Source organism: Astyanax mexicanus, chromosome 12, assembly GCF_023375975.1.
Source record: "Astyanax mexicanus isolate ESR-SI-001 chromosome 12, AstMex3_surface, whole genome shotgun sequence".
NCBI lineage: Eukaryota > Metazoa > Chordata > Actinopteri > Characiformes > Acestrorhamphidae > Astyanax > Astyanax mexicanus.
In genome coordinates this window covers 40426244-40449350 of record NC_064419.1, presented here as the reverse complement: position 1 = coordinate 40449350, position 23107 = coordinate 40426244, and the positions used below count along the sequence as shown (strand labels likewise).

At 37.2% G+C, this 23107-nt stretch overlaps 2 protein-coding genes across 3 annotated transcripts; both read right to left on the bottom strand.

Moving 5' to 3' along the window:
• Positions 1-1654: 1654 nt before the first annotated feature.
• On the bottom strand, positions 1655-6785 carry mkrn4 (makorin, ring finger protein, 4). Of its 2 annotated transcripts, none has more exons than XM_007231911.4 (8): positions 6681-6785; positions 4300-4428; positions 3917-4209; positions 3477-3580; positions 3132-3370; positions 2949-3059; positions 2651-2768; positions 1655-2525 (listed from the first exon to the last, which is right to left on the bottom strand). In XM_007231911.4, exons 1-8 carry the CDS (start codon positions 6728-6730, stop codon positions 2409-2411), a joined length of 1161 nt encoding a protein of 386 aa, XP_007231973.3. In that variant the 5' UTR covers positions 6731-6785; the 3' UTR covers positions 1655-2408. The 2 variants fall into 2 exon arrangements, with proteins under 2 accessions (XP_007231973.3, XP_007231972.3); XM_007231910.4 differs by lacking the exon at positions 6681-6785 and adding an exon at positions 5724-5879.
• Positions 6786-8994: 2209 nt separating this feature from the next.
• Positions 8995-22071, bottom strand: ppardb (peroxisome proliferator-activated receptor delta b). Its single transcript, XM_022671063.2, has 8 exons — positions 21562-22071; positions 17374-17859; positions 16241-16392; positions 14724-14862; positions 14200-14402; positions 12723-12926; positions 12341-12584; positions 8995-11110 (listed from the first exon to the last, which is right to left on the bottom strand). Exons 2-8 carry the CDS (start codon positions 17798-17800, stop codon positions 10863-10865), a joined length of 1617 nt encoding a protein of 538 aa, XP_022526784.2. The 5' UTR covers positions 17801-17859; positions 21562-22071; the 3' UTR covers positions 8995-10862.
• Positions 22072-23107: the final 1036 nt, after the last annotated feature.

The following is a 23107-nucleotide window of genomic DNA, read 5'->3' as shown; positions in this document are numbered from 1 at the left end:
TTTCTTTGATTTTCTCTCAATAAAGTTTTTTTTTTAAAGAAATGGTTGAATGCATTTTCAAAAAAAAAAAAAAAAAATCACTGTATATGCATGCACATTATACTTATCTAAAATATTCAAAGCTATTTTAATCTTTTCAAGAAGACCCAAATCTGAAAATGATAAAAGTTTGTATCATGCAATTTATTACACAAATGGATAAATTACAAAAATTAATAATTATTAATAAATCAATAAGCCAGGGGACTCTACTCAGTCTTGAGGACAGTTTAGCATAGAATTGGCAAAAACTTGAAAAATGTGGCTATGGGGACAATAAGCACTTTCTAGTCACAAAGGCCATCATCCTAAAATGATCTCATCAGCTGAGGGTGTAGGTGAATTTACCACATGCAGCCAGGCATAATCATAAAAATTTATGATTTAAAAAAATAAAATAAAATAAAATGTGGTGAAAACAGCCCAACTCATTACAGACACCCGGTTACCCACCATTCAAGATATTTGTAAATTTCTTACCAATTACACCAACTGCCACGGTTACTATTGCACTTTATTTACGATATACAGTATGTTGCACTTCTTGTTAGATGATAATTGCATTTTTAACAGCTTCTGAAAATATTCACTCACCCATCCAAACCATTCAATTTATTTGTTCCAATCACTTCTGAGTGGACTGCTTCTACTAGTTCAGCCATCAGTGGTATAACAAAGTGGGACATGTAAAAAGACAGAGCAGGGTCAGTAGATGCTGAAGAGTCTCAACTTCACATTGCCTTCAGATTAGATTTCATGGCAGAGCACTGCAAAGCATCAGATGTAGTGGGGTAAAGCACACTCTAGAGCAGGGGTCACCAACATGGTGCCCGCGGGCACCAGGTAGCCCGCAAGGACCTTATGAGTAGCCCGCAGACCTGGTCTAAAAATAGCATTTTTGTTGCTATTCTTTTTTTTTTTAAATCACAGTTGCATTGGTGTAATTTTAGATTATATTAGATTAATATTAGCTTAGAGATCCTATAGTTTATATATTATACAATATAATGTAATATATGTAATATTATATTAAAATATAATATAATATAAAATGTAAACAATTGCAGAGATTTATAAAAATAGTGTTGCATATTGATTTGTGTCTTCACATAGATGAATGTCATTAATTATTAATAACATATAATTAAAGGTAAATTGAGAAAAGTTGTAATTTCATGAGTGTGTATCAAACTGGTAGCCCTTCGCATTAATTGGTACCCAAGAAGTAGCTCTCAGGTTCAAAAAGGTTGGTGACCCCTGCTCTAGAGCATTGGGAATGTATTCTCTGGAGTGAGGATCATGCTTCTCTCTGGCAATCTGATGGAAGAGTTTGGGAGAATTGTGCTTGTCTAAGTGGGGTTGTTTCAGAAGTTGGAATAAGACCCTTGGTTTCAATGAAAGGAACACTTAATGCTTCAGCATAAGAATTTGATTGCCTGATTTGAGTTCTGATCAACCTGATTGCGCACCAAAGGAATTTGCCTGTGGTATAGTTACTGAAGTTTCATACAAACACCAATACATTTAAGATTCACTCTGAACTACCATTAACAGAACACTAGTGTTCTGTAAAACACAAATTACTGAATGTAAAATAAATTGCAAGTACAGCAAATTATTGGCAAATAACATTTTATTTTTCACTTTTCTTTAACCAAATACAAAACAAGCAATAAAAAAAAGCTATAGTGATCAAGTCTTTGTTGTACCAGTCAACTGTGCAATATACACAAAATCAAAAGCCTGCCAACAGTTTAAACATTGTAGACTAGATTTACTCAGCCAGACTAAGACTCTTTTGAACTACTACCATCCAGCCAAGTATGAGGCTAAATCTATTTTCTGGCCAGAAGTGTTTAGTTTAACAAGAAAAGAACAGAAGTGGCTTTAGTGGCAGAGTCTAAACACATAAAACTTCACTGAAGACATTGCATTAAAATCTCATTTCAAATGGATACAAAATGGTGCAAAAAGTATGAGGTATACATGGAGTTAGGAAAGATTACACAGACAAATTTACAAAGTTATTAAAGCAGTATCAAGTATTATACAGTGAAATTATGGTCACCTTTTTTCAAGTTAGGGCAAATGCTTTAACCGTGCTTCCTCTGGTCAGATCTGAGGACAGGCATAACCGCATGCATTTAAACGTTAACAGTCCTTTGTAGTATATCTGACATGGCTAAACAAACACTGATAACCAGCCCAAAATAGCACCAGAAACAGCCAACGCAGAAGGAACAAAACCTGCAGCTCAAAAGATTTTGCCCTCCTACACTACCCTTAATGAGTGCAACTAATTGCTTTAGATTATTTTCCCCCAGAACCCAAAATCCAAGACTGCATGAGCCCCTGAACGGCAAGGATGATCATGGCTCATTTTCAGCATCATCAAGGAAGAAGAAGAAGTCAAAGTCTTCGTCATCCAAAAGCGTCAGGGCAATGAAGTAGCTCAAAATCCGAGGGTCCAGCGACTCTGCAACATTCTGCTGGGGCAAAAGAAGACATTGCTAGCGTTACTGAAACTAGGCTTTTGAATTAAGCAACAAGTAACAGTAGTTAAAGGGGATTGGGAAGCGGTGATCAAGGTCACTGAAAAAAATTACATTACCTTGGGTCTTGAGGGTCTACGCTGGGGTCTGTGCCCAGGTGGCAGCTCATGGCTGAAGATGCATTCTGTTGCAAAAGGGCAGCACCCATGGCGCATGAAGAAATTGCACTTTACTTTGCTGGATAAAGAGAAGGGGAAGAAGTTTTAGACAGTACAACAACTTTTTGCAACAAAACCAACCACAGATATTGTGGAAGCCTAAGCAATACTTAAACAGTGCAAGCCCAGACATTTACATCAAGGTAGTTACTGAAAATTATCCTGCGTGACTCATTAGTGTTAAAGATAAACACTTTACCTGCTCTTTTCTTTGAAGGAGGCAATCAGTGCTGCCTTTGGCTCACCCTCACAGACCCAGTACTTGCTGGGAATGTAAAAGGACGACTTCACTCTGCACTGTGGACAGGCCCTGTTTGAAAGCATGTTAACATTAGTCCATATACACTAATCACATAAACTGAACATGTTTTGGCAGGCTTACTTGATCACGTCCTCCTGGAATTCTTTGGTCTTCCGCCACTTCATGATGCAACCGAGGCAGAAGGAATGGCTGCAGTTCGGCAGGATGCCAAAGCGCCTTTCTCCCTCTGTGGCCTTCTCATAAACTTTGTCCATGCAGATGCCGCAGACCACTTCTTTACTTCGATGGTAGGCTTCTGTACGCTCCTGCCCAGCAGAAGCTGTAGCGCCGATCTCCAGTCTATCCTGCAGACTGGTTTCCTGTACACAGAAAACCTCCATAGTGAGTATAGGACAGGAATAATCCATTGCAGTCAGAATGAGAATCACTGCAGACCTGTTTAATAGATTTGGGCACCATACTTACCTGACTTTCAACAGAAGCAGCGTTGGACATGGCTCCTAAGGAGTTACTGCTGTGTGAATGACTGGGACCAGCGCCATCACTTCCTGCAGGCTGCCGCCCCTCATCTGAAGAAGCAGTTCTGTTAGTTTCCCCCAATAAGTCTTTATCAAGTTTATAAGGGACTTGTTGACATAGTTTGATGGAAACAGTCATCCCTGTACAGTATAGAATAATCTGCCTTGTGGTTTACAGTTCAGTTCATAGCTTTAGCAGTTAGTAGCCAACAGGACAAGTTGTGAAGCAACATTTGGGCCAAATACAGTAACCTACAAGTGAACCCGTATAAGTTCCATCTAATAAAACACCCAATTAATATAAGAAACTAATGATTAAGCATTTGTACCAAATAAATTAGCAGTTGCACACAGGCTGCTACACTAAACAGCAGTTTGTTGTAATACCCTGTAGGGGACGCGCAGGTCCCGCTTCAGCAGACGCTGCAGCTTCTTCCTCCTCCTCTGCAATATGTGCAGCTGGGTGTTGAAGATTCTGTTGGTGGCCTAGAAAACTTGTAATCAGTGGCTCTGACCCTCTGCGGAATGAGCTGCGTTCACCATGCGCAGCCAAGACAAAGGGCTCAGACCCCCTACGAGCAGCTGAAGTGTGACCAGAGAACGTAGAGGAATGGAGCGCTGGTGCTGAACCTCGTCTACCACCTGATGCCTCACTTGCTGTATGAGGAATATGAAGATACCTAGAATTGGAAACAAGAAACAGACAAACTTAAGAACACCTGCAACAGAAAGTGAAAGGCATAAAGCACACAAAAACTGATGATACTCACCTGCAGTTATCACCAAACCAGCAACCTCCTTTCTGGAAGTATCTACACACTTGAGCGGAGGGCACTGCTGGCCATTCATGCAGATAGTAACAATGCTGACCGTACCTGCATGACCCGTTCATGAACTGCCTGAGGAATAAAAGCATGCATTGCATAAACATGTTGACAAGTCAAGTCATGTCTTGAATGCCATTTGAACAGGGCAAACAATGACGGCCAACTTTTTAGTCTTGGCACATTCAAACAGTCACACAAACTCTCCAGCATCAGAGAGGAAGCAGATTGCCATCAGCATGCAGTCCTTCTGGTGTCTGTTCCCCAAACTTCAGCACATATGACTGCTACGGCCAAATGCTGCTTTTGTATCTGGCCAACTGCTCAGTAAATATCAATCATGAGCATGATGGGGGGAAAAAAAAAAAAGGATCTCAAAAAATCTGCTACTGCAGATTGGCTCTACTGACATTGGTAGGCACTACAGGTTCCTACCAACAAAATTACTCAGACTCAGTTTTCCCTACTGCTGTACGGTCACTAAACCAGGTCATTAATTGAAATTTCTGTTTTTTAGTTGTCTATTCATTGTGTATATCATTGTTTTGACACAGAAGTGTGAACACGTTACACTGTACCAGAAGTAAATAACACCAACTTGCTGTGCCATTAATAAATTATCTGAAATGAAGAATCAAATTCTTGGAAGGGGGGGTTGGGGGATGGAGGACACAAGTGAAAAATATGGAGAGAGACTGAGACGAGAAGAAGAAACAAGACAGGAGAAAAAGACGAAGGGCGAGAAAAGAGGAGAGGAAAATGACAGGAAGGAGAGAGAAGCAAGGAGAGTGGAGAAAGGAGGAAGGAAGGAGAGAAGAGGAAAAGGAAGCAAAAAAGGAATGAGGGGAGAGAAGAGAAGGATGAGAAAAAAAATAAATAAATAAAAACATACATACCATTACAAATGCCTTCAACAATCAACCTAGACACGTACTAAAATGAAATGTTCTCTAATAAACTGTCCCCTATATTAATCACTGTTTTCTTTGGTCAAGTAACATTGAGTTAAATGTATTAAATATGTAAGGATGTTACCTTATTTAAGAAAATGCAACTTTTTACTAAATAGGAGATTTTAGGGGTTCAGTTGGGGGGGGGGGCAGCTGCAGGAGATCAGTAACCGTTATAAACTCCAGTAACTGCAGGCAGCAGCGCTTTCAAATAAAGTTAATCAGTTAATAATCCAACTACTAATATTAAACACCACCACCGCAGAGCTCCGCTCCCACCAGCAGAAGCTGTGGGGCAGAGCCGGATGTAAACAAGTCTCTGTGCTGGGTTAGGTTAGGGGGGTTAGCTGGAGCTCCAGCGCAGCTTCAGTTTAAACACAAATAAAACCTCCGTCTCTAAACTCTCCACACAAACCATACCTGCAGATCTGCCCGTCTGCATTACATCCGCGCCTGCCCGAAAACGTGCTCGGTAACCGGCAGTCAGCCATCCTGCATTAACTGTCTATTAGATCAGTAACTAAAGTTAAGTTTCAGTTGCTTGGATCCAGCGGAGTTAAGGGCGGAGCATAAAGCAGCCAGAGGGGCTTCCCAACGTCACGCAGGAAGCGCGGATCAGCCAATCAGACGTGAGAGGGCTTTAATAATAATAATAATAATAATAATAATAATAATAATAATAATAATAATAATAATAATAAATCATTTTTCTGAGTACAGTTTGTGTTTGACCTATTAAGTTACAGAATCAGTTGTATGGAATATACATTTATATATGTTTAACTGAAAAAGTTCTGTTTTCTGGTGAACCTTGTGTCTTAAATACATAAAAAAAAGAATACATTATTTTTAATAAACTGAAAAAACCCATAAGTTTGAGTAAAATAATTCTCCAGTTATGTGATTTATTTTATATAAAATAAAATAAAAGTAAAAGAAAAAGGATATGGCTAGAACTGGACAATATGAGCAAAAAGATTAGCAGTTTCTTAAACACCTATTTAAAAAAAATATTTTAGAGTAGTGACATTTTGCTGCACATCATTCAATTCAACAGATTTTTTTTTATCTACACACAAATAAACAGATGGATAACACATTGTTAAAATGTGTTAGATTCATTAAATTATTTTTATAGTTCTGCATGACTTTTATTTCACTTTCTACTAGCAAAGACCTCCAAACTAATAACTGAATTGATGTTCTTCTACTAAAAACTGCTTTACGAAAATCTTCTTAAGGGGAAAAAAACAGTCAAAACGTCTACATGCAAATGTTGCCAGTAAACTGGGCACATATAGCTAAGCTACAAGAACAATAGCAGAACCACTCAAATGAATCTATTCAAAACACGTGCTCCACTTTTCACCTTCTTACCTACAAACATTACGTTCGCTACAGCCTTCAGTCAAACGCCTGTCCTCCATCTGATAGCTTACTCCTTAACCTCTGACCCTGCACCAAATCAAATGCACATATATAGCTGATAGGCCTGACCCTGGCCAATCACAACAGAGCTTAGGCTATTGGCTCGTTTCAATTGGATAGACCCACCCCGGTACACCCACCCCAGGTATGTTAATCAATTGATTAATTGGGTCAGGTGTGTTAAAACATCTTCAACACAAAATTGCTCAGGATAGCAGGGGGGTTAACCCCAACAAAAGTGACTTATGAAAGAAATCCTTATGTGCATGTTCGTCTTTATTGCTCTATTCATTATATTAATTTAAAAAAAATTAAGGAAAAATTATTATTCCAAAATCTTCCTAAAAATGATCTTTATTCTTTACTTTTATCCCAAGTTCTTACTTTTTTATTACGATCACCTCACACTGAATAGGATCTATAAGACTACGGGAGTTAATCCAGCATTTCAAAAGGTTAGCTTTTAAAATAATGAGTTTGAATGGGTGATTTACTAGAGTTTATGTCTAATTTAGTATGATTACAAATTGGGCCTTTTATTGAAAAAACTTTTTTGAGAAGAAATGTCTTGTTGAAGCCCAATTATTAAAAGAAGATAGCTGTGAATAAGTCAAAACTTATAGGTCAAATATTAAGATTATGTGCATGTTTGTCTTTATTGCTTTATTTTATAATACTGAAAATAGTTATTATTCCAAATTCTTCCTGAGAAGTATCTTTATTCTTTATTTTTATCCCAAGCTCCTAATTTGTTTTATATTATGATCACCTTACACTAATTAGGATCTGTATAACTGTACAGGAATTAATCCCCTAAGAGTTCAGAAGGTTGACATTTAAAATAATACATTTAAATGGCTGATTTACTAGAGTTTATGTCTAATTTAATATGATTAAAAATTAGGCCTTATTATTGAAAAAAAAAATGTTGAGACGAAATGTCTTGTTGAAGTCCAATTATTAAAAGATAGCTGTGAATAAATCAAAACTTCTAGGTTAAATATTAAGATTAGATGCATGTTTGTCTTTAGTGTTTTATTTTATAATATTGAAGAAAAATGAAGACAAAATAGGTATTATTCCAAATTCTTCCTGAGAAGTATCTTTACACTGATTAGGGTCTGTATAACTGTACAGAAATTAATCCCCTAGGAGTTCAGAAGGTTAACTTCTAAAATAATAAATGTAAATGGCTAATTTACTAGATTTAATGTTTAATTTAATATGATTACAGATTGGGCCTTATTGAAAAATGTTTCTTAAGAAGACATTTCTTGTTGAAGCCCAATCATTAAAAGAAGATAGCTGCGAAAAACTCAAAATTCTTAAGACAAATCTTTAGAGTATGCACACATTTTTTTATAGGATTGTTATGGCCAATTGTGCTCTCTCAGGCTCCAGCTTTTGATAGTAAAGCAACATGACCCAGGATTCAAGCTTGTGATCCTCAGTCTGCAGTGTTATTGTCTTGGTCCACTTGAAGAACCACTAAAAGCCCACCAATTTGAATGGATATTTTCACTACTAATAGTAATAGCACAAAGGGGTGCTTAGCTTAAACTGAGCGAAAAGAAAATGTGTATGAATTTATGTTTATGAAAATTATCCTGTTCACATCTGGTCACTTCGTGGGACTTGTATCTGTTCCTGATAAGGTTTTAGCCACATGCTTTTACACTTGGTGAAAAAAAAATTGTCTCCAGGGTACTCAGACTGAAATTCGATTGCTGTGTGGGACAGAACATGCAAATTTGATTGTGGTGTGGCAATTGTTACTAGTGTTTTGAAAAGTGCCCTGAAAAGATGTGTACGCTGCTATAACGTGACTGAAAAGCGCATCAGACCAGCTATCGTGCTCATGTGGGGCTCACACAGGTAGAACGTGGGCTAGGAACATTCAGGCTGGCACATGTTGCTTCTAGAACCTAGTTGGGCTTCCAATATGGTGCCCAATCATTATAGACCAGCTTAATTTCATATGAGCTGGCCATGATATAGTATTTGTGTTTTCAATACGAGAGCTTGAGACAGCAGCTCTACACAGATAAGCATTGTTCTGCATTGTTTACATGGGCATGTTACCTAGGAGACCGCATCCTGAAGTGGTTTGAGATCAGATTCTGTCTTGGGTATGCTTACACTTGCATTTTAATGCGGTTTGGCCTTATCCAGATATAATTTTAAAACTCAGGATACATGAAGTGACTAGTGTAAACAGACAAGAACAAGACAAGATACCACTTTAAACAAAATGCACATGCCGTTGATTATACAGATCATTTGTATTGTGCTCTTCAGCTTTACAGCAGCAAAAGTCTAAATTATAGGAATATACTGAAACATCTTAGATGCCTTCATACATACAAAAAAAAAAAAAACGTCAATCGAAACATTTATTAGGTGAAATGATCAACAGATATGAATTTGGTTGTGTCATACAGCCAATCTCATATCTGCAGAGTTAATGTCTAAATAATCTAAACAATCTTTGGGGCAGTACTTGAGACAAACACATGGTTAACGTGGTTAGGGAGAATTCACATACTAGTATTATAGGCCGACTAAAAAAAGAAAAGGCTTTGTTTCAAACAAAGACGTTCTTTTGTAACAATTGCGATCAAAAATAAATGTTTCAAAACCAGAGAGTTTTAAAGCATGTTTGCATTCATAACATCATTAGCATTGGAATAAAAACATCCTGCATAAAAATATAGTGCACTTTCAACCCAAATAATATAATATATGTATTTTCAGAATTTTGACATGCTGCTGCTATTCACTGAGACGCTTAGCTTAATGACTTGGTCTGAAATGGATACTGAGTGCCTTCTAAATATATATATTTATATATATTTTGTAATGATAACACTTCAGGAAAAGCACTATAAAGTGAAAGCTTTTGTGCATACAATCAAAACCCCTTTAAACAGTATCACTTTTTGAGCTTTTGAGTAATTCTTTGTCGCAAGTGAAAAAATATATTTCAAATACACTACATGGACAAACGTATTGGGACACCTGCTATTTCATGTTTTTTTTTTTTTTTTAAATCAAGGGTCAAAATGTTCATTTTTATCTGCTCCAGAGTCATACTCTAAAGACTATACTTGTGTAAATGAAACAGTAGCTGAACGTATTCATTTGAATGGGTGTCCACAAACATTTGGACATATAGTGTAGATAATAGTTTCTTTAATCCACCAAACTCATTAAAATACATTAACTAAAATCTTCAAAATGAAATAAAAAAATGTTTACATCAAAATGGACAGTACTTAGACTTGGAGGCATATATTAGCTCAATAATGTTCTGTGATGTATAGTTTGCATATAGGTTCTACTCGAACCTCAAAATCATGTTACACAGCAAATGAAAAGCAGGTCACTCGATGAGATGATAAATGAAGATGATGGTCTGAAGCTGAATACGGACAATATTCCTGATTTCACACAGGGTAGTAGTACTTTCACTAACCTTAAGTTCACACTACATTACACAATTTTAAGCTCAATTTTCAAGTCGTTTGGAGAGACTCACCGTGGGTTCCTCTATGTGAAAGATCATAAAAATCATGATCTGTGTCGCTGATCAGTGGGAAACCACGCCCACTAAAACATTCCTGGTTACAAGAGTCTATAGTGTGAGAATGAAAACATCCTGACAATTCTAAAAGTCATGTAGACTGATCCTATTATAACTGAACAACAGACAAGTGCCTAGCCATCAACTGAGGAAGTTTAATTCTAGCAATGTTCCCAGCTGTCTAAGAATCCATAACACTCTGGTATTGAATTAAATACTTGTGGCTCATGAGCAGGCCATTACACAAAACTATTTAGGAAAAAAGTGTGTCTACACAACAATTCTCAGACTGAATACTGTCATATTCAGGTGGAAAATTAAATGAAAATGACCTTCCACACAATTAAAGATTTAAGGAACAAAACAAAACAAAAAAATAAACCCCAGAAACCTTCTTCCCAAGAAAAATAGGTCAGTTTTCAAACACAGTATTTGTAAAAGTCCTTAGCAGTCTATATAAAGATTCGATGGTGTATACAGCACCATATAGACCTGTATACATATACATGTCTCTTATTTTATGTGAAAAGTCCACTAAGCCAGAAGACCTAATACATGTCCTTGTAGATTTCTTGTAGCAGTGGATGGAGGGACGTCTCAGATTCAGTCTTTTTAATCATTTGGACCAGCTGTGCGTTCTCGGTAACCAGTTGCCGGAGGTCAGCCATCTTCTGCAGCAGTTTGGGGAAGAGGTGGGGCGAGTCAGGATGGTGTACTTGCAGGTGCTGGTCCAGGGCCTGGAGGATACTGTCCTGGATCTGCTCCACCTGCTTCACGTTCATGAGTCCAGGACGGTCTATATAAGGAGACAGAGCATGGAAATTAGTAGAAAAGGGGGATTAGCCATTACAATACCTCAAACACAAAAACACAGATATTTTTGAAGGACATTGTAATGAGGCCCATAGGTTAGCCGTTTAGGATGTGTATTAGTCCTGAACCACCATGGAATGGACATGATGAAGAAAATATGTGGTGTAAAATGCTATAAGCAATCAAAACATGATGGATGATGAATGTCGTATGGAATCAAATTTCATAAGCATGGGTATCACCTAGAAACAGGTGTAAACTATTAGCATTAATGACAAGTGTAAATACAGTAAGATTTTATATGGATTTAAAATGGACATGGTGTAGTAAAACAAGATAGAGTACTAGCGCACATCTGCTCTCCCGCAGCTTTCCGAGTTCCAGTAATCTTGTGCTTTTTGGCCAGCACTATTTACAACTGACGCTTCAGGGCATCCACTTGCCCCTGCAGATAAATTGTTTTTACACTGTTATTCAGGCTCAAAGTAGTTGAGCTCCTTGATAGAAACCAGAGACCCCTAACATTTAAAATGAGGCATTAATAACTTTAAAAGTGCCCAAGAAGCTTATTAAAATCCACTGTTTACAACCCATAGCGTACCCTAATCTCCGGCCATCTTAAAGTAAAGTCACAATCAGTACAGTGAGGCTACGCTACGGGTTGTAGACATGGGTTTTTAATAAGCTTCTTGGGCACTTTTAAAGTTATTAATGCCTCATTTTAAATGTTAGGGGTCTCTGTTTTCTATCAAGGAGTTGTGGAACTACTTTGAGCCTGGATAACAGTGTAAAAAGCGATTTATCTGCACAGGCACGTGGATGCCCCAAAGCGCCCGTTGTATTACTGGATCTGGGCTATTCAACAAAGGTTAGTATTCTTTATCATGTTTTACTACACCAAAATTCAATTTTACACGGGAGTTCTTCTTTAATGCCAAGTGTTAACAGGCTCTTGAGGAGATGGATACATTTACAGGGCTGTAACATGGCTTAAATATGTTTCAGTACACCTTTTAAAGTCCACTTGTATCTAGGAATGCATCAACCTGAACATTATCTGGCCAAAACTTTTTTCCACCACTAAATAAAACGCAAAACATAAATAAGTTTGTGTGGGCCTACAACATGCTTTCAAATAAATTTGTTAGTGTTTAATTTAAAAATATAAATTACTCAGTCTTGTCACTTATTCGCTTATTCTTTAAAGTCTTACCTCCACACAATATAATGGCTGCCACAAACAAAGCCAAATCACTGTCATCCAGCTCCAGGGCATTAAACTTGACCGCAAATTCAAACTTCGGCTCCATTATTTCACTGAAGGGTTTGCGTAGGCTGCGCAGAAACTCTCTCGTAACAAAGCCTTTCCCATTGGCTACCAGAAGTCCATCTTTATTCATTAGAGATGGCAGCATTGCAAAAATGGACTCATGGACACCATACTTTAACAGGGTTACCTGAAACAGGATAAAGACAGGGAATGCATGGTTACAGTTCACATTCTTACATGAGGACACATATACCAATAACAGGTATGGAAGATAACAACATTTGGCATCAATAACTGAATAATCCTTAATCAAAACCATTCATACCTGATCATTGAGGTAGAGATCAACAAAGCCGGGAATATTTTTGGCAAATTCTGTCAGCTCCCGAACAGTTTCCACTGTAGTACACTGGCAGCGGTAAAACACATGGACTCCAATGTCTTTGTTTAAGGGGGAACCATTCAACTGGTTCCAGACTAAACCATTCTCTGCTTGCCAAAGTGAGTCCATATCATGAATGACAAAGGGCTGCAAGGATAGAAAAATTTAAATTAACAATTTTTGCAAGAAATTTAAAGGAGTAAATCCACAGTGAAACAAAACACATCACCAAAGAATGTCAATGTATGTCTCATGCTCAGACTAACATTTACACTCCTGTGTCGAGTCAACGCACATAATCGCACTGCCCCCCTCCACCTGGTTACATGTGGGCGTTCCAAAGGCGTTCCCTGCGTCGTCCAATTAAATCGTTTTAATAAATATGAAATGCTTTTATACAAGCTATTATTATTTCCTATAAAGTAATACATATGTATGTGTATTTATAGATATAAACGTTTGATTGAGCTTCATTACACTGTCTAGTTAGCAGTATACAAGCTACCAAAAGCAAACTTTTCCAATTAAATTACATATTAATATTTAAAAACCCACCAGAGACCCCAATAATCACAGCAGCCTTTTTCCTCGCTGACAGAGACCCTGTAAATCAGCAGGAAGTTAACAAAGAACCGGAAAGCCTGAAAATTCTTTTCTAGGCTTTTCTGGACACTTGAAACGGAACTTAAATGTTTTTATACACGGCGCGTATCAGGCAATCACCTGGTCTCTGATTGGATAGACGCATCGCGTTGGACGGATTCATTTGCATAAATTTCAGCTCTGCTCAACGTTTCATCGCATCGCATCCCCCGATTTCAACGCATCGAAAATGATGCACCGCGCGACTGCGTCTGACGGAGGCAGCGCTTTCCATTAAAAATGAATGGGATCCATTGCTGTGCATTGACGCGACGGAGCAGTGTAAATGGACCATAAAAAGTAGTGCTATAGTAGTAGATCAAACCACTATAAACATGTTACATTATTTAGGAAAAATAAATGTAAAAAACAATTGAATATGGATTAAGAAGGGATAGTATGAAAGTTTTTTTATTACAAACATCACTGTGCGTGTTTGCATGCAGTTTATCAGTAATCTGATCAATGAGTTTACAATTACTTATTACTTGTATTTGCTTTGCAGACATCCAACGATACAAAGACATCACACAAACAACATCGCTTTTTAGTAACAAAAAGAACATACATCAGTTACAAGATGAAATTTATTTAAATCCTTCAGTTTCAGCATTCTCTGCTCGCTTATTTATGATACCATGGTCTGTTTTTCAGTAATGCATGTAACACACTCACTGGTAGTCCTTAAACGTGTAGCCAAGTTACCAAAATATCTCACAAATGAGCATAACAGTCTTCAATATCCCATATACACAATGTACATAAAAGGTATAATTACCGATGTGCAGCTGGTCTTGCCGGTGAGGATGCTTCGTGCCTTTTTCTTGGTCATAATGAGGTTCTTCAGGTAGGCTTTATTGACGTTCTTGGCTAAAGTCTTGAGGTCAGAGCCTCCTGGGTTTAGCAGACTCTTTTCTCCTTCCAGCAGCCCTGCCACTAGCTTCTTCTTCTCTGCCTCGGGCATACGCCCATACCGAATAGCTGTGGCATTACAAAAACAGGATTTAAATCATTTAAATGCACACTTCAGTTTTTATGATGTTTCTCAACCATACAACTATGTGGCAAAAACCATAAGATAATAACATCATCATCATCACGAGTGAAACTGAGAGGGCCTGTCATCTGTAAACACAGAGCAGAACTTTATTTATAACTGTATTTCAGAACTTACCATGCTCGAAACGTAAAAGTGCCTGAGGAAAACAAAACTAAACAAACAAACTTCTACTAATGCCTGAACTCACATTTTAATTTCTGGATGTTAATTTCACTATCCCAGTGTGACAGATTATTTCTCACCGTCATGGGACATGCCAAGAGCCAGGCACTTCTGGAAGCGGCAATATTGGCACTTATTGCGACTCTTCTTTTGGATTTTGCAGGTGCGCTCGCAACGGTCGTATTCTAACTTCATGCGAATGGTGCGTCTGAAAAATCCCTGAGAAAAAAAAAAGATTTTATTTCAACTGCGAAAGACAAACATTTGTTTAAACATTTTATTTTTTTGCTTTACTAATGAACAATTAAAATATCTGTAAGTCAAATATGAAAAATAAAGCACATTTCATTAGATTTAAACTTTAGAATCCCATTTACTACTAACAAAAATCACACAAGCTGAAAAACACAATACAACTGATTCATATAATCAATGTGCATTTTGTTGACAAAGCTATCTTGCCTCATTTACTTTAACACCATTTACACCTGGTCTTGAGTATCATAAATGTCTGGATAATATCTGGATAAGACCAAATTACGTAAAATTTCATGGGAAAATGGGGATACATATAAAATGGATACAAAGCACTACACTTTAGGCGGTGTCTGACCTCCAATCAGGCCAAGATATAGCAGTATAAACTTTCCCAGAAAAAATGGACAACAAAGTAATATTTGCTTTGTAAAGGGCAGTTGAGCAGATTTCAGCATTTCTGTGTGACTATCCAGTCACTTTTGGCTACCAAGTGTAAATAAGGAATATTATCCTAAAACATTGTCAAGACACAATCTAGATTCTGCTAACCTGACGTGAATAGGTGTAATCATGGTCTTAGATTCTGGGTAGCAACTTAATTTTTAGGCCCTAAAGTTTTTGAGGAAGATGATCCTAAGGTATTAAGTTCTCTACAATAGTCTTTTAATGCCTTAAAACATACAGAAACCTCAGCGCAGAGTATAACAATAGAGGGTGCCAAATAAGTATGGTTCCTATATAAGCTTAGGAGCATTTTCTTCGTGTTTATATATCTAGGTCACTGTTTTATACTGGTTTATAGTTTTACACTGTTTTTTATATTTCCTAGGCAAATCTGTATATTTTACGTGATTCATTTTAGGTTGGACTTTTTAATAAGTGAATATTTATGATTAAATAAACAGAGAAATTACTTTTTCTAACTTAATTTCACAATCGTTTATTTGCAAGAAAAAGAGTTACCCCTTTGTTATTGTATAATACAAGTTAATTTGTGAACAAAGCATTGCAATCTCGAGGATCAGAAATAAATTGTGCAGTTGCCTCACGAGCAGCTGCAAGCTCAAGTTTATTCACAAAAACCTTTAAATCCTTGCAGCTTAACAGGTGCTGCTGTTCACATCACTTTTCCTTGCTTTATTTGCTTTTCAAACTAAAGTTAATCTTACAGGAAAGAAGTGTGATAAGCTATTGAAGCTTCTGTAAGTTCTGTGGAACTGGAAATACAAACACAAACACATTTTCTGGCTGTGCCCAAGCTTTGCCAGTGCTGGGCTTAGTGACCATTATGAAAGACCAGGCTGGCACCACACAAACAACTAAGAGATTAAAAAGGTACCTTGCAACCTTCACAGGCATGAACACCATAGTGGAAACCTGAAGCTTTGTCCCCACATATTCTGCACTCCACATTCAGTCCTGTACCGTCAGTCTCATCACGACCCAACCTCAGCTGGTCAGACAGTGAGAGAGAGGGCATGTGCATCGGGTCTGCAAAAAAGAAAAATGTAAGCGGTGCTGTAAACAACACTGTATCTCAAATATATTTGGCCTGAAAAATGCTAAAAATTACAACCCTATTTTTGAGTTCCTTGCATGACAAAACATTTTCTATCATTACTTACCATTATGAAATTACACTGCATCAACAGTTATTCCTAGAACCATGGTGCAAACTATATATGCATGCAACACAAGATCTCCATTGCATATATGTCAATATGCAAATCCTTTTCACATCATTTTCACATTTATTTAACATTAACTTCCAAAAATAAATGAATAAAAGCGGATTTATGCATTCATTAACTTTAGGCACTTACAGTGTAGGCTCCTTGCACCAGTTACTCTGCAGAGGTGTGCAAAGTTCATTACTGGCAGGATGCTTTCCACGATTATAAATGAGGAGAGTGGTCACTGGTTTAAATATGAATGAACGTTCTTATAATGCTCAACAAGATCCTGCTTACAGGTGACGTCCTGCCTTAAACACCCCCAGCTTTGTGCAAGGCTCACTGTGGTGGCTTCTTGGACACAGGAAGCTGCAGTTTCTTGTTCAACTGCTAGTGGGAACTACAGAACTGACACGTGGCAGCAGTCTTATTAACAATCAGTGTTAAACTACTTGAGGAGGAAGCAGAATAAAGACTTTTAACACAACTAACCGGAAACCCCTCTTCAGAGTGCTTCTTTAAGCCCATTAAATGAGTAGCTATTAGCACAACAACCCAGCAGAGCTATCCAAACAGCAGCAAATGGTGCAAATCACATTTAGCCACGACTATAGTATGTCTGGAAAGATTAATGTGGCATCCAGCCCTGCCCTCGATCAGTATAAGCAATCAGCCAATAGAGCTAAAAGACGACCAGCAAAAACACTGATTGATCTTTACTGTTTACACTGCAATACTCTACTCCACACTAATAATCTGTTTTCTTAAAGCTTCTTTTTTTTCCTGGACACTGGTGTACCTGAAAATGTGCTGCCTGTTACAGAAGGGCTGCTGTTCTTCGGTTGTTTATCTACGTCAGCTTCATCCCCATTCTGAAGACTTGTATCCCACGATCCCTTGCTGGCAGGTGATACTCCGGTCCCGAGTGCGTCCGAGGCCTCACTGCCCTCTCCTTCTCCTTCTTCCCCTGAGGCAGAACCCATCTCCTGAAGGTCTGAGGTAGCTCCACAATCAGAGGAAGTTGACTCACCTTCCTGAACCATTAACCAAGTTATCTCTTCACTACTGTGAAGCTCAATCTTCGGGTTTGAAAGCTCAGTCTTCTCTTCTAGAAGCTCAGTCTTGACTTCCAGAAGCTCAGTAAACACCACAGCCCCCTGCACTATGGCCCCGTCCTGCTGGCTTTCAGTTTTCATTACAGAAACAGCTTGGTCAACCTCTTCCATGGCTGTACTTCTGCCTGCTAAAGGTCATAACCCTCCATCATATGGCTGTTATTGCCACCCTGCAAACAGATTAAACAAAAAAGTAAAAAGAGATTAGCAAAACCCCGTAAGTAATATTTCAAACATGATGCAAATACAATACACTGTAATTTGAACATCCTTAATAGCATCCTCAACAGCAAACTTAAAACTAAACAGTACACAACATCTGTTGTAGCAATTAAAAGAAAAGTAATTAATGTATAATTAATAAAAGGCTATAATTATTATTATTAATATATATATATATATATATATATATATATATATATATATATATATATATATATATATATATATATATATATATATATATATATATAATAATATAAAATATATATAAAAATAACCAACACCGGCAAAATTATGTTGATCAACATTGTAAATGTCACAGTCACACAAAAAACATATATATATATATTTTATTTTTTTTTTTTTTTTTGGCATTTTTCGTTTTTTTTATGTGAACTATAAACTAAAAAGTGCATAATTTCCTTTCTTGTTAATTTGCTTTTCAAAGAAATGCTTCTATTAGAAGTTTAATGGTAATTGTAATCTTTTGAACTTAATGACCCGACTCGAAAAACTGGAAAAATAGTGGAATTCCCTTTTTAGATGCTAAAAAGCCAAAACCTAACCCCACTTCATAATTCACTGCCACAAGGAAGAGGTTACATTCCAGACAGTTCCTGACTGGTAAAAACAAGACTCCCACCAGTGAAACTCCTAAACATATGGAGGATACTTTAGGGCTGTGTATTGGAAAAAAACTTTACTGTTTATATAAGTGCTACCACCACATGGATGGAATCAGACACTCCGATTTAAAGATAATCCATAGATTTGGCCGTAGATATCACCAAGCATTAACGGAAAGAGGAGGGGTTCGGAGGGTGGGATGTTGCACAGCCCAGTGAGGTCATGCTTAGCTCTGTGAATATTAAGTACATCAATAGCAATCCATGTAAACAATGGAAGCTGAATAAGCAGCAAGAGAGCAGTTTTTAATCAGATTTTCTGATAAGAGGATTATCAGGTGGTCACAGAAGGATGTGCCATACATAATACACACACTGGCAATTCCATTTTAATGAACTGTCCCAAGGTTTTCAAACTACAGAAAAAGGAATCCTATAGGACAGTATGGAAAACATACAATGCACGTACAGCATGAGCTCAGAGCCACTGTCTGGACTTGTCAGTAACCAGTCATGCCAGTTCTCAGTAACCGTAACTATACTAAAGCTTCCTGAAGCATACAATCAGCTACCCACAAAGAGAAATTCTATAGCTCTTTGTGGGAATGACAGGAATAAATCTGTGCTTGGTCTTCATTCTTTTGTTCTGCCTCAAAACTACAGACCTTTTGGCTGTGCAACATATTTTTTACCCAAAGAATTCAAGAGTTTTCAGCATGCTGAAGTCATGAGCTTTCTTGATACTGATTAGCCCAAATGCCAGACTGTTTGGACCAAGCTCTAAACTAAGCATTAATAATCTCGAAAATCTGTTAGTGTACCACTTCAGCAAGCTGTGCTGCTCGCTGAATATTGGCATTGAAGTCATTACATTTTTATAAAATATGATTTATACATCGTTGTAGGCATAAAATACATGCTATTATTGAAAAATATAAAAAAATGCTGCATTTTTGTTTTTCTTTCTTTTTTCTGTCCATCTTTTCTTGACAAAAAGTGAATCTAGTAGGTGTTCAAAATATTTGTCAAAATGTTATATTGAGCCAATAGAAATTATCAAAAAATGATTTGGAATCAATCATTTTGACTTCCACATGACACTCTTCTGAGTTAAAAACAGCAACTACACGGTACAGTCATGTTCAGTGTTTAGTCTCACTCACAAGATAACACCTCATGATTTATTCAGGCGTGAGTATTTCCAAGGTGCTCCCTGAGGTGACATGACTTTTGGCATGTATGTATGTATGTATGCATGTATGTATATGTATATTTACACACACACACTGACATGCCAAAAGTCATTTGACAGCAGTATATATATATACTGACCATGAAGTGTCACCTCAGGGGACGGCTTGGAAATGCTTACACCTGTATAAGTTGTGAGGAGTTATCTTGTAAGTAAGACTGAACACTGGCCATCATGCACCAGACAAGGTGAAATAAATTAACAGGGTTGGAGCGAGGCCTGGTAGTGGATGAAAGTCGATGGGACATTCTTTTTCCAAAGTTATCAGTGCATTTAACATTCTTTGATGCAGTGTCATGTATGTATCAGAAATGCACCATATAAGACATTGGCACCCACAGTGGACACTGCAGTGGATGGTACACCAAACTAGCTCTTGCCACATGACTTTTGGCATGTCAGTATATAGTAGCCGTGTCTACACAGTCTGGATTAACACACTCAGCTGTACCCTCATCAAGTTAGAAATCAACCTAGAAACATAAAACATTAAAGGAGATGTCTCCAACTGGCGTAGTGTACACAGAAGGGCAACTTTCAGGTTTGCAGAAATGCCAAGAATTTGTAAAAGAATTTTGTTTACATCAAACACAGTGAGATGTCCTGCTCACACTGATTATCTGTGCACTAAACCATACTGATATCTTACTTTGATTAGAGTTAAAGCTTTTAGACCAGACTGTTCATTTCTATGGTTTCCTGCAATATGAGACAACTGGGTACTTGAGGCCAACCACCCTTTAAAGTTTAAAAAATATTCTACAGCGAGGAAGTCATATAGTGCAGTTTAAGAAGGGTGAAAACAATTCTCTCAAAGTTCTAGTGTTCTCCAGGTATGGAAAGCCATTTTAGCCTAAGTCCTAACTTGTAGGTACGTTTAACTGGTGACAACACAAATTCTAGATTTCTGTAATTGTGCTCCAACCACTGAGCCACCACTGGCATTCTTAATGTAAGTGTGACTAGTCGTGTTTTACCATTGATTTACATGGAATTTCACTATCAGTTATGTAAAATTACATTTTAGTAGTAAATAAAAAAGTTAATTTTATGCAAAAAGGCTTGCCATAAGCAATAACCACAAACATTTAGCTAGCAGATTAGCTGGAATTGTGTTCTTTGGGAACCATATTAGCAGAACCTGGAAAGTCAATGCCAAGTTAAATTTGCTTATTAGCTAGCTAGCAGAGATAATGTTTAAACTTAACCTAGCTAATGTTGCATCTTCCTCTTTTGCCAAAACACAAGCAATGCTGCATGTTTATGTGTGTATTCATATAAAATATATTTTCTTACGTCTACATTATTCTGCCTAATATAGGTGTACGTATATAGCCATCTTAATATTTAGGACCTTCCCATTTCTGTATACTTCTAGCTATATGTTTTTGTCTATTTGTTTAGCTTATATATATATTGTTTGATTTAGCTAGATAGGTAGGTTATATTTTGTTAGCCAATACATATGTTTATATTTAGCTAGCAAAATAGTCCTATTTTCATAGGACTTTCCCGTTTCCAGTTCTGTCTATTGGGTAGTCAGTTAGTTTATATATTGTTTTATTGTAGCTAGATTAACGTTAGCTAGCTAGTTAGCCTAGCCAGTAGCTATAATTACTTTTAATACATGTTAAATCTAGCTAACCAAGATAAACCTAGTGTTGCCCTTCAGTATTTTTTGTTGCCCTGCAGTAAATTCGAAGTATTCAGTTACTGTAATTGCAAATAAACAAATAAATAAACAAAAATAGAACAGTCCCACGTAACGTTACCTGCCGTTCCTTGTGTTTACTGGGCTGGTTTAAAGCTCCCAGGACCAAGAATGGTGAGGGAACACCAACTTTAGACCTCCTGTGTAAAACCCGACTGTTCCCACGCAGTGAACTCCAGCACGTAAGGATCGCATGGCCAGTCTTTTAGCTAATTCGTTAATTCGTTATATTCAGCACATTATTTTGGTACCATTAACTACATGGTAGCCAGCTAGCTAGGTTAGCTAGCCAGGACAGCTAGCGTTAGGTCAGCTAGCTGGCTGGCTAAATTATTAGCTTGCTAAGCTAAGCTACGCTAGCTAATGCGCGTCGCTCTGTCAGACGTTTAAAACGTTTATTATATTTAAAAAATGAAATTTAAAGCGGTTTCTGCCGCTCAGGGCTGAGCTCGCGTTAGGCTGTCGTTACAGGCTGGTGATAAACACTTCGATACTGCGAGCTATCAAACTTTCCTGGGTCTTTTCTGGTCGGATACACAGATCCAGCCTGCTGTGGTTATTATTGCTCCGGACTGACAGCAGGGTTGCCAGGTGCAACCAAAATATCCAGCCCAAAGTCAGTCTAAAACCCGCCCTTCAGAAGCTTAAACCAGCCCAAAATATACATCTCTGGAAAAAAATAAGAGACCACTTCAGTTTGAACATTGTTGTTTTATTCTATAAACCACGGACAGAATTTCTCCCAAATTCCAAATAAAAATATTGTCATTTAGAGCATTTATTTACAGAAAATGAGAAATGGCTGAAATAACAAAAAAAGATGCAGAGCTCTCAGACCTCAAATAATGCAAAGAAAACAAGTTTATATTGAGTTCCAAAATCAATATTTGGTGGAATAGCCCTGGTTTTAAATCACAGTTTTCATACAGCTTGGCATGTTCTCCTCCACCAGTCTTACACACTGCTTTTGAATACCTTTATGCCACTCCTGGTGCAAAGATTCAAAGATTTGGAACTTGGCTTGATGGCTTGTGATCATCCATCCTCCTCTTGATTATATTCCAGAGGTTTTTCAGAGCTGTATGTCTGTCACACGTTTGAATGTTGTTTATAATGGATTTATCATCAGTATTGCTATTTATCTTAAAGTCATTATTAATATTGTAACATTAGTGTTTTATTAGTTCTTTTATAACAGTTTTATATCCCAGCCAAGAACATTTAATAGTAACATAAATAGCAAAAAAAAGAGTTTTACTGAATTCTCTTTTCTCCTCTTTAATATTTTCGTGATTTCTGATTATATTGTGATCTCTCTCTCTCTCTCTCTCTCTCTCTCTCTCTCTCAATTTAATTAAATTCAACAATTGATCAGTTTACATAAATTCATTAACAGTTCAAATATAATATAATAGGTTAATTAGACATCAATTAATCATAGTAATTGACTGTTTGGATATTTGTGTAGATTATATTGAAGCTATATGATCTATGATTATCTCTATTAGAACCTAGTGTCTCTTACTTTTTTCACCCGCGACTGGATTTTTAAACAAGCCCAATTTGGCGGAAAAACCGCAAACCTGGCAACTTTGACTGTCAGCAAA